The 15,524-nt window shown below is 43.8% G+C and overlaps 1 protein-coding gene across 3 annotated transcripts in view; it reads right to left on the bottom strand.

Annotated features, from left to right (window-relative positions):
- TUBGCP3 (tubulin gamma complex component 3) overlaps positions 1–15,524 on the bottom strand; it is a 98,962-nt gene that overhangs the window by 3,597 nt on the left and 79,841 nt on the right. Inside the window, exons 18-21 of one of the 3 annotated variants that reach the window (XM_028837343.2) lie at positions 14,916–15,004; positions 14,291–14,422; positions 9,348–9,488; positions 770–886 (exon numbers count right to left, since the gene is read on the bottom strand). In XM_028837343.2, the coding sequence (XP_028693176.1) occupies positions 770–886; positions 9,348–9,488; positions 14,291–14,422; positions 14,916–15,004 (479 nt within the window). Of the gene's footprint in view, positions 1–769; positions 887–9,107; positions 9,244–9,347; positions 9,489–14,290; positions 14,423–14,915; positions 15,005–15,524 lie in introns of those variants that run through there. The other 2 variants (XM_028837344.2, XM_028837345.2) reach the window with 2 other exon arrangements.

Here is a 15,524-nt window from a genome sequence, read left to right on the forward strand (position 1 = left end):
GAAGCGCCAGGGCCACCCCACCATGGGGGAGCACAGGGGCCACCCCAGGTCCCCACACCCATCACAGGGGAGCACAGCAGCTACCCCCGGGTCCCCACACCCCACCACGGGGGAGCACAGGGGCCACCCCCGGGTCCCCACACCCCACCACGGGGGAGAGCAGGGGCCACCCCCGGGTCCCCACACCCCACCACGGGGGAGCGCAGGGGCCACTCCCAGGTCCGCACACCCCACCACAGGGGAGCGCAGGGGCCACCCCAGGTCCCCACACCCACCACAGGGGAGCGCAGGGGCCACCCCCAGATCCCCACACCCCACCACGGGGGAGCACAGGGGCCACCCCCGGGTCCCCACACCCCACCACGGGGGAGCGCAGGGGCTACCCCTGGGTCCCCACATCCCACCAGAGGAGTGCAGGGGCCACCCCCAAGTCCCCACACCCACCACGGGGGAGCACAGGAGCTACCCCCGGGTCCCCGCACCCACCACGGGGGAGCACAGGAGCTAACCCCGGGTCCCCGCACCCACCACGGGGGAGCACAGGGGCCACCCTTTGACCAGGGTTCTCATTGGCGGCACAATGGCAATGCCCGGAGCCCAGGTATACCTGAGTCCCCCAGAGGGTCACAGGGTCCACCACGGGTGCTACTCAAACCTACACAAGTAAGTGCCAGACTGACAGGGCTGACTCAGCTCTCGTCACTGTGAAAGCAAGTGTCAGGAACAGAACATGGGCAGAGTGGTGTGAAGAGCCACTCCTCATACACACCTGGTAGAAATGGGTCAATATTCGCAACTGTGAGCACATTTTCGGTATAGATTCTTTAAATTCTCCAATCCTCTTATTTTCCTCCTCTTCCTCTGCTGCCGTCACTCCCCACTGGCCCTGGAGCATCAAAAGTACCAAACGTAAGTAAAATCACGATGGAAAACAGGTTACAGAGTAGGGCTGAAAACAGGTATGTGAGGAGCGGGAGGTGTCTGCTTTTTATGCCTCTCTGTACCGTTCAATACTTTCACAATAATTTTCTGATGCCAGACTGCTCTCCAGTTTACTTTTTCCAGTTAACAATGTATCTTGAAAATATTTCATATGAACACATTTGAGCACAGAGAACTGCCTCTGTTGTTTTTAATATCACATTGTATAACGTGTAACAATGTATATCGTTCATCTCATTTAGTGTGATGTAAACAGCCTTCTATCCTTCCCTTGTGCTGTACACGTTTTTATACAACAAAGACAGTATGTGTGAAAGTGGAACCAGCTGGCTCAAAGTGTCCGCACCCTTTAAACTATGATCTTGACTTTAATGAGAATGCTTCTAGTTCCCTAACCATGATGTATTTTTCAGTACTGGAGATATACCCATTTATTTCTATTTTTAAGATCATTTCAATCAATGATGAATTTGACTAAATGTCTTCTCAGATAGCATATATAGGATTTTTTTTTTTTTTCTTTTTTTGAGGTGGAGTTTCACTCTCCCAGGCTGGAATGCAATGGCGTGACCTCGGCTCACTGCAACCTCAGCCTCCTGGGTTCAAGTGATTCTTCTGCCTCAACAGCTACTGCCTATATCCCGAGTAGCTGGGATTATAGGCATGAACCACCGTGCCCGGCTAATTTTGTATTTTTAGTAGAGACAGGGTTTCACCATGTTGACCAGGCTTGTCTCGAACTCCTGACCTCAGGTGATCTGCCCGCCTCGGCCACCCAAAGTGCAGGGATTACAGGCAGGAGCCACCGCTCCCAGCCATGATTTAATTCGCTTGTCAAATACGGTGAATTATACTACTGGATTTCCCAAACCTACGCATTCCTGAAATAAATCCTAGTCTTCATAAATTACGCTTTTAAATTCTGCTAGCCATTTTTCAATTATATTTTATGTGAAATTTCTCCATCAATATTTATAACCCAGATTTGTTTTTTCTCAGATAGGGCATCAGCCTCGTGATGCTTCCTACACAAGTTAGAAACTCTCCTTTTCTGACTTGGAACAATTCACAGAGCACAAAGCTGACCACTGGTGCGTTTGGGAGGCTTTCTCAGCACGGCTGACCTGACGCTTTTTGGTGGGAGCCCTTCAACGGCTTTGTTTCTTCTTTAGTATTTGTCCCGCTTACAATTTCCCTTCTCTCATGGGGCCAATTTCGGAAACCTATGGAAAATGATTTCCTTCAAGTAGATTTTTTCCACAGAGCTGAGCAAAAGAGTATGTTCTTTTCACTTGTTTTGTAAGTTTGTGCCTTCTCCTCCCACTACCTCTCAGATTCCTTCATGGCTTAATTTCCCTCCACTCCTTGGACCCCAAAAAGGCCCAGCTCTTGGACTTTATTAACTTATTTTCTGATTCACTAATTTTCACTTTCATCTTTACTAATTATGTCCTTTGGCTTCTTCTTTAGGTTTCATTCCTGCTTTTCCAACTTTTTGAGTGGGATGTTTATTTACTTTCATTCTCTCCAATTTATTAATATAGGCAGTTATGAATTTTCATATTTTCTTATTTATGTGCATTTTATCTTCCATAGTCTGTAAGAAACTGATTATTTGTCTAATATCCATGTGTTTTGACCCATTTCTCCTTGTTTGCTGGTGGTTTTCTAAGTGAGTACTGATACGGCGTGACCTGGGCCTTGCAGGGAGCCTGCTCTGCGTGGTCCTCACTGTGCCCTGCTCCTCCCATCACTCCAACGCGCCCTTCCTGCCGTGTTTACTGCCTGCTCTGCGTGGTCCTCACTGTGCCCTGCTCCTCCCATCACTGCATCGCGCCCTTCCTGCCGTGTTTACTGCCTGCTCTGCGTGGTCCTCACTGTGCCCTGCTCCTCCCACCACTCCAACGCGCCCTTCCTGCCGTGTTTACTGCCTGCTCTGCGTGGTCCTCACTGTGCCCTGCTCCTCCCATCACTGCATCGCGCCCTTCCTGCCGTGTTTACTGCCTGCTCTGCGTGGTCCTCACTGTGCCCTGCTCCTCCCATCACTGCATCGCGCCCTTCCTGCCGTGTTTACTGTTTTGTGCTCTGCATGGTCCTCACTGTGCCCTGCTCCTCCCATCACTGCATCGCGCCCTTCCTGCCGTGTTTACTGCCTGCTCTGCGTGGTCCTCACTGTGCCCTGCTCCTCCCATCACTCCAACGCGCCCTTCCTGCCGTGTTTACTGTTTTGTGCTCTGCATGGTCCTCACTGTGCCCTGCTCCTCCCATCACTCCAACGCGCCCTTCCTGCTGTTTACTGTTTTGTGCTCTGCATGGTCCTCACTGTGCCCTGCTCCTCCCATCACTGCATCGCGCCCTTCCTGCCGTGTTTACTGCCTGCTCTGCGTGGTCCTCACTGTGCCCTGCTCCTCCCACCACTCCAACGCGCCCTTCCTGCCGTGTTCACTGTTCTGTGCTCTGAACCACAACCTGCTTTGCTTTGAAGAATTTAATTTGCTTTATGTGCCTTGTTCATGTCCACTGTTTTCTTTCTGAACTGTCTACATCACTCTGTTCTACGCCACAACTTCCCAATTTGTCTTCTTCCCTCTCCCGCCTTTTTGTGGAAAACAGGGTCTTGCTATATTGCCCAGGCAGGTCTCCAACTCCTGGGCTCAAGCGATCCTCCCACCTCTGCCTCCCTAAGAGCTGGGATTACAGGCGTGAGTCACCGCGCCCGGCCAGAACTTCCCAGTTTGTAGGTCTGCCCAGATAATGACCTTCAGCCCTCAGCTACCAGCCATCCAGCACCCCCACCGGGGCCATCAAGCAAACACCATCTCTACTGAGCAGCTTTGAACCCAAGTCCCCTGATCGACGTGACGTACATCTGCTCTTAGTTCTGTCTTCATATTGATACTGCGCTTTCCAGTTTGAGGGTGGTAATCTTCTACCATATCACCTGTGCTTCTTCTAATAGCCAGGCAGTGACACTGTGTCCCAGTGGTTACCTTTTTACCTATACTTCATAAGACATTCCATCTTTTTCTTCGGATGGTATCAATATTCTAATCTGGGCAATAATAATTATTGTCCTCCTTCCTTTTGCCATCTGATTTTAGAAAACATTCTATTCATATCTCTAACATCTTTTAACACAGGTATACCTGTTTTACTTCATTTATGAGCTTTAAACAGTATCTTTTGATGCTTGGTTACAAAAGATAAAGAAATAACAGTACTTACTTTCCATCTTTTCCTCACCAACCTCTTTTATTTCTTTAAACAAATTTTTGAAATTTACTATTTTACTGTAATATAACACACATTAAAAAGTGTAAAAACTCATACGTGAACAGCTTAATAAGTTATCACAAGATGAATATGCCCAGGTCACCCCCATGCAGATGCAGAGCAAGGGCAACTCAGCACCCAGATGTTCCTGTGGCCCCTTCCAATCACCACCTCTCCTCCCGGAGAAGCCCTGGCTATGGGAAAGGGGCCTGGTGTGCCTGAGACGCTCTAGCTACGGGAATGGGGCCTGGTGTGCCTGAGACGCCCTGGCTATGGGAACGGGGCCTGGTGTGCCTGAGACACTCTAGCTACGGGAATGGGGCCTGGTGTGCTTGACACGCCCCTGACTATGGGAACGGGGCCTGGTGTGCCTGAGATACTCTAGCTACAGAAATGGGGCCTGGTGTGCCTGAGACACCCTAGCTATGGGAACTGGGCCTGGTGTGTCTGAGATACTCTAGCTACAGGAATGGGGCCTGGTGTGCCTGAGACACCCTAGCTATGGGAACGGGGCCTGGTGTGCCTGAGACGCACTAGCTATGGGAACGGGGCCTGGTGTGCCTGAGACGCTCTAGCTATGGGAACGGGGCCTGGTGTGCCTGAGACACCCTGGCTGTGGGAATGGGGCCTGGTGTGCCTGAGACGCACTTCTGTTGGGCACTACACCTAGGAGAGAGAATGCTGGGTCAGAGTAGTCCTGAGTTCAGCACTGGTCACTGCCTAACAGTATTGCAAAGTGGTTATTCCAGTTTATCCAGAACCAGCAGCAGAAGAGTTGTCTCACATCCTGACCAACATTTGTTGGTGTATGCCTTTAAAATTTTAACATTAAACATCTAAACTTAGTAGAGTAAAATAGTATATTTTGAGCTGCTTAAAATTAGCCAATGCTGCCTAATTAGGCCCAGGCCCCACGGCTCTCAGCGCCACGTGCCACAGAGTAAAGTCTTCCTGTGGGCTTCTGGCCCTTACCCTGTTCCACTTACTTGTCTTTCCTTGAGCCCACACCACTCTTTTAACTACTGTGATCTTATTCTGTAACTTAAGGACATCCATGTGCTCGACTATAAACTTATGTCCACGGTGGCTGGACTAATTCCCGTCCCCTCAGCAGTGTGCGAGGGTTCCCTTTACTTCACATCCTCGTCAGCATTTGTTCTTGCCTGACTTCTGGATAAAAGCCATTTTAACTGGGGTGAGATGATAGCACACTGTAGTTTTGATCTGCATATCTCTGATAATCCATGATGTTGAGCATCTTTTCAGATGCCTGTTTGCCATTTGCATGTCTTCTTTCAAGAAACGTCCATTCAGATCCTTTGCCCATTTTTTAACTGAATTACTAGATTTTTTCCAGTTAAGCTGTTTGAGCTCCTTATATATTCTGGTTATCAATCCCTCGCCAATGGGTAGTTTGCAGATATTTTCTCCCTTTGTCTGGGCTGCCTCTTCACTTTGTTGATTGCTTCCTTTGGGTGCAGAAGCTTGTTAACTTGATGTGACCCCATTTGTCCATTTTTGCCGTTGCTCGTAGAGTATTACTCAAGAAATCTTTGCCCAGACCAATGTCCTAGTTTCCCCCAATGTTTGCCTTTAGTAGTTCCACAATGTGAGGTCTTAGATTTAAGTCTTTAATCCATTTCGATTTGATTTTTGTACATGGCAAGAGACATTTTACACAACCACAGACTTTTGTAACAACAACAACAAAATGCCAGCTTTCTTTCCTTCTCTCTGTACTTCCTCTCAGCTCGCAGCCCTGGCTGGGAGCATCAGTGCAGGAGCATGTGTGTCTCATTCAGGGATGTGCTTCCAATATTTCACCCCAAGTATGATGTTTTATTATAAGATTATTCATGCAAACCTTTTTATTGGGTTTTACTTGGTATTAAATGATTTTCTCCATCTATTGAGATGATCATATAATTTTTCCACTTTAGTTTATAAGCATGAATTACAATATTTTTATTAGAATAATAACAGGGAGGGTTCTATGCTTGGAATAAGCTGAAACTTGTAACACATTATCGTTTTGATCTATCAGTGTGATAATACTGTGGATTTCCCAATCCTTGTTTACAAGGGAGACTAGGACACAGAGAGCAACAAAAGCTAAACTCCCCAGATGCTTTGTTTTGGCATTAGGTTACTATCTTAGATAACTATATTCAATCCTGTTTGTTAAGTAAAAGCAATCCCTAAAAATTAAAAGCCAAAATGAAACCACTTAACCTAACCGTGCAGTGAGTTGGTGGAAGACCTTTATGAGAGCCAAATTATTTCAAGGACATTACCACATGGAATTTGAATGCTTCTATTTAGTGGAAAAAATTTCAGCAAAAAATTTTTTAAAATTATTAGAATAACAGAAGAAATATTTTTTCCCTCAAAAAAAAAAAACTGCAAAAAAAGTAAAACTATTTTCAAAACTATACTGTTCCCGTATCAGTGGCAGCATCGGGATTCTCATTCTGAGACAGTCACATATATGGGTGCAAGCACGGATGCATTATCGTAAGACGGCAAATAATTAAGTATGATCATGTTAGAAACCAAGGTTTTCAACATTGAAGATACATTGATAAAAAATGAAAGTAAAAGTCCTTTAATCCTACATTTGTATTGTAAAATCACTATAAATTGATATTTATAGTGTGTGAGAAGAAAAGTGGAAAGAAACAGAAGAGCCATGAGGAGGAGGAGGACCCTTTGGAGTCCCCCACCCAACGGCAGCACAAGGAGAACATGGCGGCACCGGGGGTGCAGCCGGCGGGCGCCGCTTCGGTCCCAGCACACACCCGGGGCTCTGTCACCTTTCCAGGAGGCGACTGGCATGATCTCTTCAGAACTTTCAGGGGACCTCAGGTCGAAATGATGGCTTTGAATATTATCTTGCCTTTTGAACTTAAATAACTTCTCGGATACGGTTTTAGCTTTTGTGTCTCTTCCTGTATCCTTAAGGAAGTCTGAATGGAATATCCCGAATCAGCGTGGACGTGGCCTGCTCATCTGTCCCACTCACTGTGACAGCTAAGTGCCCAAGAGAACCTTCCACTCTCACATGGCCGGCAGATGCGCTATTAGCACAGGGTTAAAATCCGAAGAATTGATTTTGGTCGACTTTTAGACAGTTTAGTAATTCTCTAGAATGGAAGCTTCTCTGGGGCACACGGGCAGTTTTACAAATGGCAGTGGCCAGCATCCATTGAGTGCCTACTAAACAAGCGTCATATATCATCACACACAGGTAAGTGACTCTGTGAGGTCATATTCCTTATCACCCATTTTACAGATAAGGAAACGACATCTTGGAGAGGTGAGCCACCCAAAGGCACAAAGCCAGGAAGTTACAGAGTTAGGTAGAATCGTGAGTATGTCTGACTTTAAGTTATCCACAAGGTTGCCTGGACAAGGTCCAGGAGCTTCTGTGTGCCAACTCGACAACACTCCAGAATTACCGAAATCCGCTCTGAATAATGAGAGCCCTTAGCAATACAAATGTTTCCAAAATACACCAAAGAAATAACTTGTGCTCCCCGTGGAGGACTCTCTAAGCTACATGTGGTCCTCTAACACAGGCTTTAAGGGAAACAACACTCAACAGTAAAACTAACCGAACTGTACTGACTGAATAATGTCTTTGACGATCCCACGAGTTAGTACCGTCATATGACCTTAAAGACAGACACATGCTGAGAAATGCATCGCTGGGTGGTTTTGTCCCTGTGTGAACATCACTGAGTGCCTTACACAAACCTCAGTGGTGCAGCCGCCGACACCCTGGCTATATGGCACAGCCTATGCTCCCAGGCTGCAAACCTGGGCAGCGTGTGACCGTACTAAACGCTGTAGGCAACTGTAACACAATGGTAAGTATTTGTGTATCTAACATATCTAAACGTAGAAAAGGTACAGTGAAAATATGGCATTATAATTTTATGGGACCACTGTCATATATGCAGTCTGTCATTGACCAAAACGTTATGTGGCACATGATTGTATCTTGAAAAAGTAAAAGATTATACAGATCATAGAAAATAAACGAAATCCCATAAACAGCCAAACTTGCTTAATAAATCTGAAAATAACCGTTTAAGTACAGAAATTTGGTTCATGTACATATACATGTACACACACACACACATGCATGTACCTGTAAACACACATACATGCAATGCACACACACACGTATACACATACATATATACCTATACATATTATATATACACATATACTTACATTACAGGTATATAAACACACATATACAGTCTCCAACTTAAGATCGTGTGACTTAAGATTTTTTTTACTTTAACGATGGGTTTATCGGGGTACAGGTTGAGTATCCTTTATCTGAAATGCCTGGGACCAGAAGTATTTTGAATTTCAGATTTTGCAGTATTTGTATATACACAATGAGATGTCTTGGAGAGGGGACGCAAGTCTACACATGAAATTCATTCATGCTTCATACACACCTTAAATACATAGTAGCCTGAAGGTAAATTTATATATTTTTTATAATTTTCTGCAGGAAACAAAGTTTGCGTGCAATAAGCCATCAGAAAGCAAAGGAGTCAGGTGTGTAATTTCCCACTTGTGACGTCATGTCAGAGATGAAAAAGTTTCAGGTTTAGGAGCTTCTCACGTTTCAGATTAGGGATGCTCCATCTGTATTAAATGCACTTTCAATGTAGAAGGTGCTTATTGGGACATAAGCCTGCTGTAAGTTGAGGAGCATCTGTAGATGCACACGTTTGCAAAATGCAGCATGGTGCATGATCCACAAGCTTCAAACACCAGAGCGATGCAGAGTGGAGGCGGCTGTGGAGACTCAGACAGGTGACGTCGGCATTGTGGCACTTAGTAACAAAAACAGGCAGGAGACTTGTGACTCTCATGAATGTTGCTGTTTTTATTTATTTTGTGAAACAGGATGATGATGATGACAGTGAGGGTGGCCCCTCTCTCTTTACAACTGTCAGTGATTTCTCGGGACTTCAAACGCAGTATAGGCACATCTCAACCTGTCTGACAATTTTGGCAAGTAAGTTATTTGTTGGCATTGGTGATTATCGTGTGTGGCAAGGAGTTCATTATTCAAATAGATAAATTCACAAGTGTAAAGGCCATACCTCAATTTCACGCTGTTTCTTTTTCTCTTCAAACTGTAATCGTCTCTGCAATTCTTCCAGAGCAGCTCTGTATATTGCATCTTGAGCATTCTGAAGTTCAATAATTTGATCAAACACAGCTCTAAGTTGATTTAAGAGTGCCTGAAAGAGATGACAATGTTTTATGAATAGAGCCTCAACAAGCTAAGTTTCTTAAAACATTGACATTTAGTGAAAAGATATAAAAGATATCAACTAAAATTCCCAGAGTGCTCATTAGCTGTTCATTCATTCCCTCGCCACACATATCCCGAACCCTCCAGCTGAGCAGTGCTGCGCTGGGCACCAGCAAAACAAGACGGTCCTGCACCTGCACCCGTAACAAGAGCAAGTGTGACTGCCCAAGTCCCACGGTGGGCCAGGAGCTCTCTGCAAATCATCTCCAGTCCTCACAAGTTTACAAAAATGAAGTTCTGCCCAAATTTCAAAGCTAGATAGCAGGTAGTAATGAGTAAAACTATTCCAAGACTTAAAAACGAATAGGAGCCGGGCACGGTGGTTCACACCTGTAATCCCAGCACTTTGGGAGGCTGAGGTGGGCGGATCATGTGGTCAGGAGATCGAGACCATCTTGGCTAACACGATGAAACCCCGTCTCTACCAAAAATACAAAAAATTAGCCGGGCATGGTGGTGGGCACCTGTAGTCCCAGCTACTCTGGAGGCTGAGGCAGGAGAATGGCATGAACCCGGGAGGCGGAGCTTGCACTAAGCCGAGATCATGCCACTGCACTCCAGCCTGGGTGACAAGCAAGACTCCGTCTCAAAAAAAGAAAAAAAAAGAATAGGAAAGCATCTCCATTTTTCTTTAGATATAGCAAAAGCAGGTAATCAAAAATATGAGAAAGGAAGTACTTAGTAAAATATAAAAAGCAAATTCAGCAAGGTTTTTAAAAAGTGTATCACATTTTATACCAGGAATAAAAGGATACCTTAATATGAGGAAAAAACTCCTAATGTTTTAAACAAATATCAGTGTCACAGCAGGGATCTCCCGTTCATTGCTTATAACTACTATACAGTAATCTTCAGTAAACAACTACTGTACTTCATTAATCTTTCTCGTAGTGTGGCATGGAAGGACACAATGAAATCTACAGCACAAAATCATTTACATAAATTAAAAATGTATCCACAGAAAATACCATCTATATACCCAAGGCCATAGAGCAAACACATTAAAACTGATGCAAACAGCAGGGAAGGGGGTAGAGGAGGGTGGAATTGGAGTATTGGCAGGGCAGAGGATAAAATTAAACCTAACAAAATATGAGAGGCTTTTCATGGACCACTGATGGCAGTGTGCTATGACTGAAGAGAAAGGTTAACTCTACCCTCTGCCATCTTAGGTTTGAAAAAACACACTAACAGTCTGAGGGCAGAGCGGGGATTAATTTCAATAGTGCAGAAGAAAACTGTGATAAAATTCAACACCCACTCATAATTTAAATAAAGCATCTAAGCAAACTAGGAGTAGGGCAGAACCCTCTTAGTTTGACAAAGGTCCTATCAAATGTCTTTGCAAACAAAACAGCCAATGGTGAAGTAACAAAGCATCACTTTAATGTCAGGAATAAGACTGGGATTCCCTTTGTGCTTAGAGTCAGCCTAGCTAACACTCTGAAGCGTAAAAAAGAAGCAAAGGCAGACTGTGTGGAATGAAAGAAACAAAACTGGTTTTATTTATAAAAAATATGCGCCAAGAAAATATTAGACTAGAAAACTTAGAGATCAAAGTAATAAAATCAATACCATTTCAGACCAGCCAAATTTCTCAAATGTAGCAATAATGTAACAAAAGATTTGCAAGAAGTTTATAGGAGAAAAATGACACAACTGTACTTGAGAAGCATAAAGGAAACCGAGATAACAGGAGAGGTTCCAAGCCTGTGGTTGGGAAGACACAATACAGTCGATTTGGGGAGAAACTAAGAAGTTGAGTTAACTCTATTTTTAACACAACTTTACAGTTAATGAAGACATTTGCAAAGCCACTTCTCACCACCCATTGTCTAATGGACTAATATTCGGCAAAAATATTTTCCGTTATGAAAGGCTGGCAATGCTTTGGTTCAAAATACATTTGCTAAGTCACAGCAGCACCATTCAGAGCTGAACTAACGTCTGATCTCAAGCGAGACAAAGCTGAAATGAGTATTTGCTGACTGGGTTTTTGAACAAACGGAAGCAGGAGAACTCGGTATTGGGCAGTGAACAACCCATGCTCTCTTTCACTCACTACAATGCCCTTATGCAAAATCAGGTCTCCAAAGTACATGGCAACAAAAACAATGTGGACTGATTTGGCAAATGACAGAAGGATGTGATCAAGGGATGCTGTTCCTAACATAAAACCACCACATGATTAATGCGGTAAACACATCTTCCATCTTACACGTTCTCATCTTAGAAGCTGTTCTGTCCTTTTGACAGGATCTTAAACAAGCAACATAAAAGAGACGGATTAATCTGTTGTTTTTAGTAAAGATTTCTCTAATTTGTTTCTTTATGTAGTCTAATAAAGAATAATTTATTATCTTTGGAAGAGTTAATCTATCTACAAGGTGACCCACTGACATCGACTTCAAGCTCAGGCTGCCAGGCAGGGCTTTGCTGGCAATCTGTCTGCACAGGGCACCTTCAGGAGGCCGTTCTTTGGCAACCTCAGTGGTAACCAATTCACAATTTCTCTCAACAATGCACAAACAAAAACCACAAAAACAGGCACAGACTCCAGCTTCAAAATTACACGTATCAGAACTGTCTTGGTTTTCTTAGTGAGTGACATAATAAAACTGTTCTACTTAAAATTGCTTATGTCAATAATGGATTGTTTTAATCTGCTTTACATACTGGGTTTCTTTCTATTAAAAAAAAAGCAAAAACCTCATTTTAAACAAATCATCAAATTAGGAGTAAAGCCATCAGCAAAGGCAAGTTCAGAAACGATCATGAAGCCTCTGGCATGACTTCTTCAACGACGTCAGGTGGGAGCAACGCACACACGAACACCCCACTTCCCACTTTCACAAGAGCACTGTGCTACAAATGGGAAGATTTTCCTCCCCCAGATAGGGTTCTTATCAGTGGAAACTGTCTAGGGGCAAAAGCTATGACAATTTATCTTATACAGAATGTTCATACCTGTAGGCGGGCTAAATCTCCTACATTATCTGTCAGCTGTGTGGAGTGTTACTTATTTGCCACAATTGGACTGATACCAGTATGGGTCTAGTCCTCAGTAGTTCAAACATTTTCTGAAATGCATGAAATCTAGTGACTGTAAACACCTCTGTAAAACACACACCCAGGCACAAAATAGCAACTAACACCTATCTGCCAGTCACTATGGTCAACATTATACTTGAATTATATAATTCTTACAAATCTATTGAAGAGACTAGGATCACGGCCTTTAAAACAGAACACTGGAGTCAAAAGCTATGAAGTGAAACTCAACCCTCGGTCTACCTGGCTACAAAGCCTGTGTCTGTCTTGCCATGCAACTGCACTGTGAGACAGGCCATGCTGGCCAATGGTACACGAGTCTAGGAACACAGAGCTATTTGTTACACTGACGTCCTAAACGTGTGCGGACGATGCTCATCGGCATCTACTGAATACAGAGAGGCAACGGCTGGCAGTCACCATGAAACCTTCTGTGGTTTTAGTCCAATAACAAGACCATGGTTAGTAATAGAGGTTTCAAGGGCCTCAAACCTCAAGATGTATATTTCTTTAATTATTAATTATCCTCGAAGTATTTTAAATTATTTTTCTGACAAAATTTCCACATATTTATAAAAACATGTAAAACATTCCATATAGAAGCAGCTTTGATCTCAACCACTTTTTGACATAATAGTTCTTTAATAATGAAATTCATGGCTGGTTAACCTACATATACTAAAATTTAGATGAAGTAACGGCCCTGAAGTGGTGTGTTTTCCACTGACAGGCCCCGAGGAGAGTGCAGGCCCAGCTGGAGGCAGCCTCCGCCAGCCGGAAACGTCTGTGAAGTCACGGAGTTCATGTCAAAAATGCATTTGATATTTGCCCCCTACTTCACAATATATTTGCTTCAAGTGAAAGCAATGTGGTTCCTTCTTGCCCCAGACCTCAGGATAAAAGCAGAGCTCTAGAAGATTTGCCACATGGAACGTGCAACTTTCAGAACATGGACCCTAAAGGAAAAGAATGTTTGCAAAAAATGTCATACATGTTACCATGTGTTTCGTTTCCTTTTTTTTTTTTTTTTTTTTTGAGACAGAGTCTCACTCTATTGCCCAGGCTGCAGTGCAATGGCGTGATCTCAGCTCACTGCAACCTCTGCCTCCCAGGTTCCAGTGATTCTCCTGTCTTAGCCTCCCAAGTAGCTGGGATTACAGACACACACCACCACTCCCGGCTACTGTTTTCGTATTTTTAATAGAGACAGGGTTTCACCATGTTGGCCAGGCTGGTCTTGAACTTCTGACCTCAGGTGATCCACCCGCCTCGGCCTCCCAATAAGTGCTGGGATGACAAGCGTGAGCCACCGTGCCTGGCCTGTTTTGTTCTTATATTGTGTTCCTTATTTTGTTCAGATATTAACCTCAAAACTCATGGTTTTCTCTTTTGAATACCACAATAGGATATCATTATATCTAGAAAATGAAAAGGCATTATTATTTTCTACCATTTTTATATCTAGTTTAGAGTATATTCTTGTTTCAGCACTACTGCACTACTGTTCCAGTTCTGTTCAGAAACTGTACCTTCAACATTAAACTTGTAATAAAATTATGTGAATTATTACCAAAGTGGCTGCATCAGGGGATTTCTAAGATTCCCTCACTTGACAAGAACCCAAGAAAAGAAGATTATTCTTTTGGTTTCTTGTTTCTAAGCAGGTCGGAGTCTTACCCTGGAGTCACCGTCCAGCAGGCAGCGAGAGATGATGGTGTCTAAGAACACCTCGTGTGCAGCGATGATGTGATCCAAATCCTGGGCCTGTTGGACTTTGTTCCAAAGCTCATCCCAAGAACATTCAAGCACCTGGGAAACAACAATTTAAAGATGCTAGATAAGCTCATGTTCTTCCTAGTGTAGCATCACTCACAAAATATATACCACGTATGGGAGGCCGAGGCAGGCGGATCACCTGAGATCAGGAGTTCGAAACCAGCCTGGCCAACATGGCGAAACCCTGTCTCTACTAAAAATACAAAAATCAGCTGGGAGTGATGGTAGGTGCCTGTAATCCCAGCTACTCAGGAGTCTGAGGCTGGAGAATCGCTTGAACCCAGGAGGCGGAGGTTGCAGTGAGCTGAGATCACGCCATTGCACTCCAGCCTAGGCAATAGAAAGACTCCATCTCAAAAAAAAAAAAGAAAAAAAAATATATATATATACACACACACATAAACACACAGACACATATATACACCCACATATATATAGACCATGTAAAACATATATATACACCACATATACATATACCAAGACATGACTTATTGAAACTAAAATCAACACAGTGACTGAAGTGTACCTCAAATGTGATATAATACTGCATCTGATGAATGAAATGGACCATCTCAGAGGCCAAAACATGACACTGGTGCAGCACCCCAGAGAACTCTGCAAGGGAAGAGCTGACGTCAGAGGTGACTGCAGGTACACTTACCGACAACGTGCTGTTCTCCCTTACCCACCTGCAAGCTATCTGAAAACAAAAAATCAGTCATTTAAATTCTTGACCCCTTAACAGGAAAAAACCTCTCCATGACCAATTTCTGAACATTTCAAACTAAACGAGAATTGAGCTATCTAACCAAGTAGTACTATACTACTTTACCTAATAGGAGCCTAATAAGGAATACATGAAACAAAATATAATTGTATTTAAAAATTAAATACAAAACATTTATTTTATAATAATGCAGTGCACTGAATAAACAGAAGCTCTGCTTCATGGCTTTACAATTAGTCTGCCTGCTGTGCGTGAAACATTTACTATTCCCTTGCTCTTTGGAGATAAAGGTGACATTTCTTTAAGGAACCGACTGTGGCCTTACCGCCTGTGAGAAAGAGGAGCCTCGAGGGAGGTCAGGGACGAGCTCAGACTCTCCTTTTATCCTTTAGGAGATCACACAACCAT

The sequence above is a fragment of the Macaca mulatta genome, chromosome 17, assembly GCF_049350105.2.
Source record: "Macaca mulatta isolate MMU2019108-1 chromosome 17, T2T-MMU8v2.0, whole genome shotgun sequence".
NCBI classification, from domain to species: Eukaryota; Metazoa; Chordata; class Mammalia; order Primates; family Cercopithecidae; genus Macaca; species Macaca mulatta.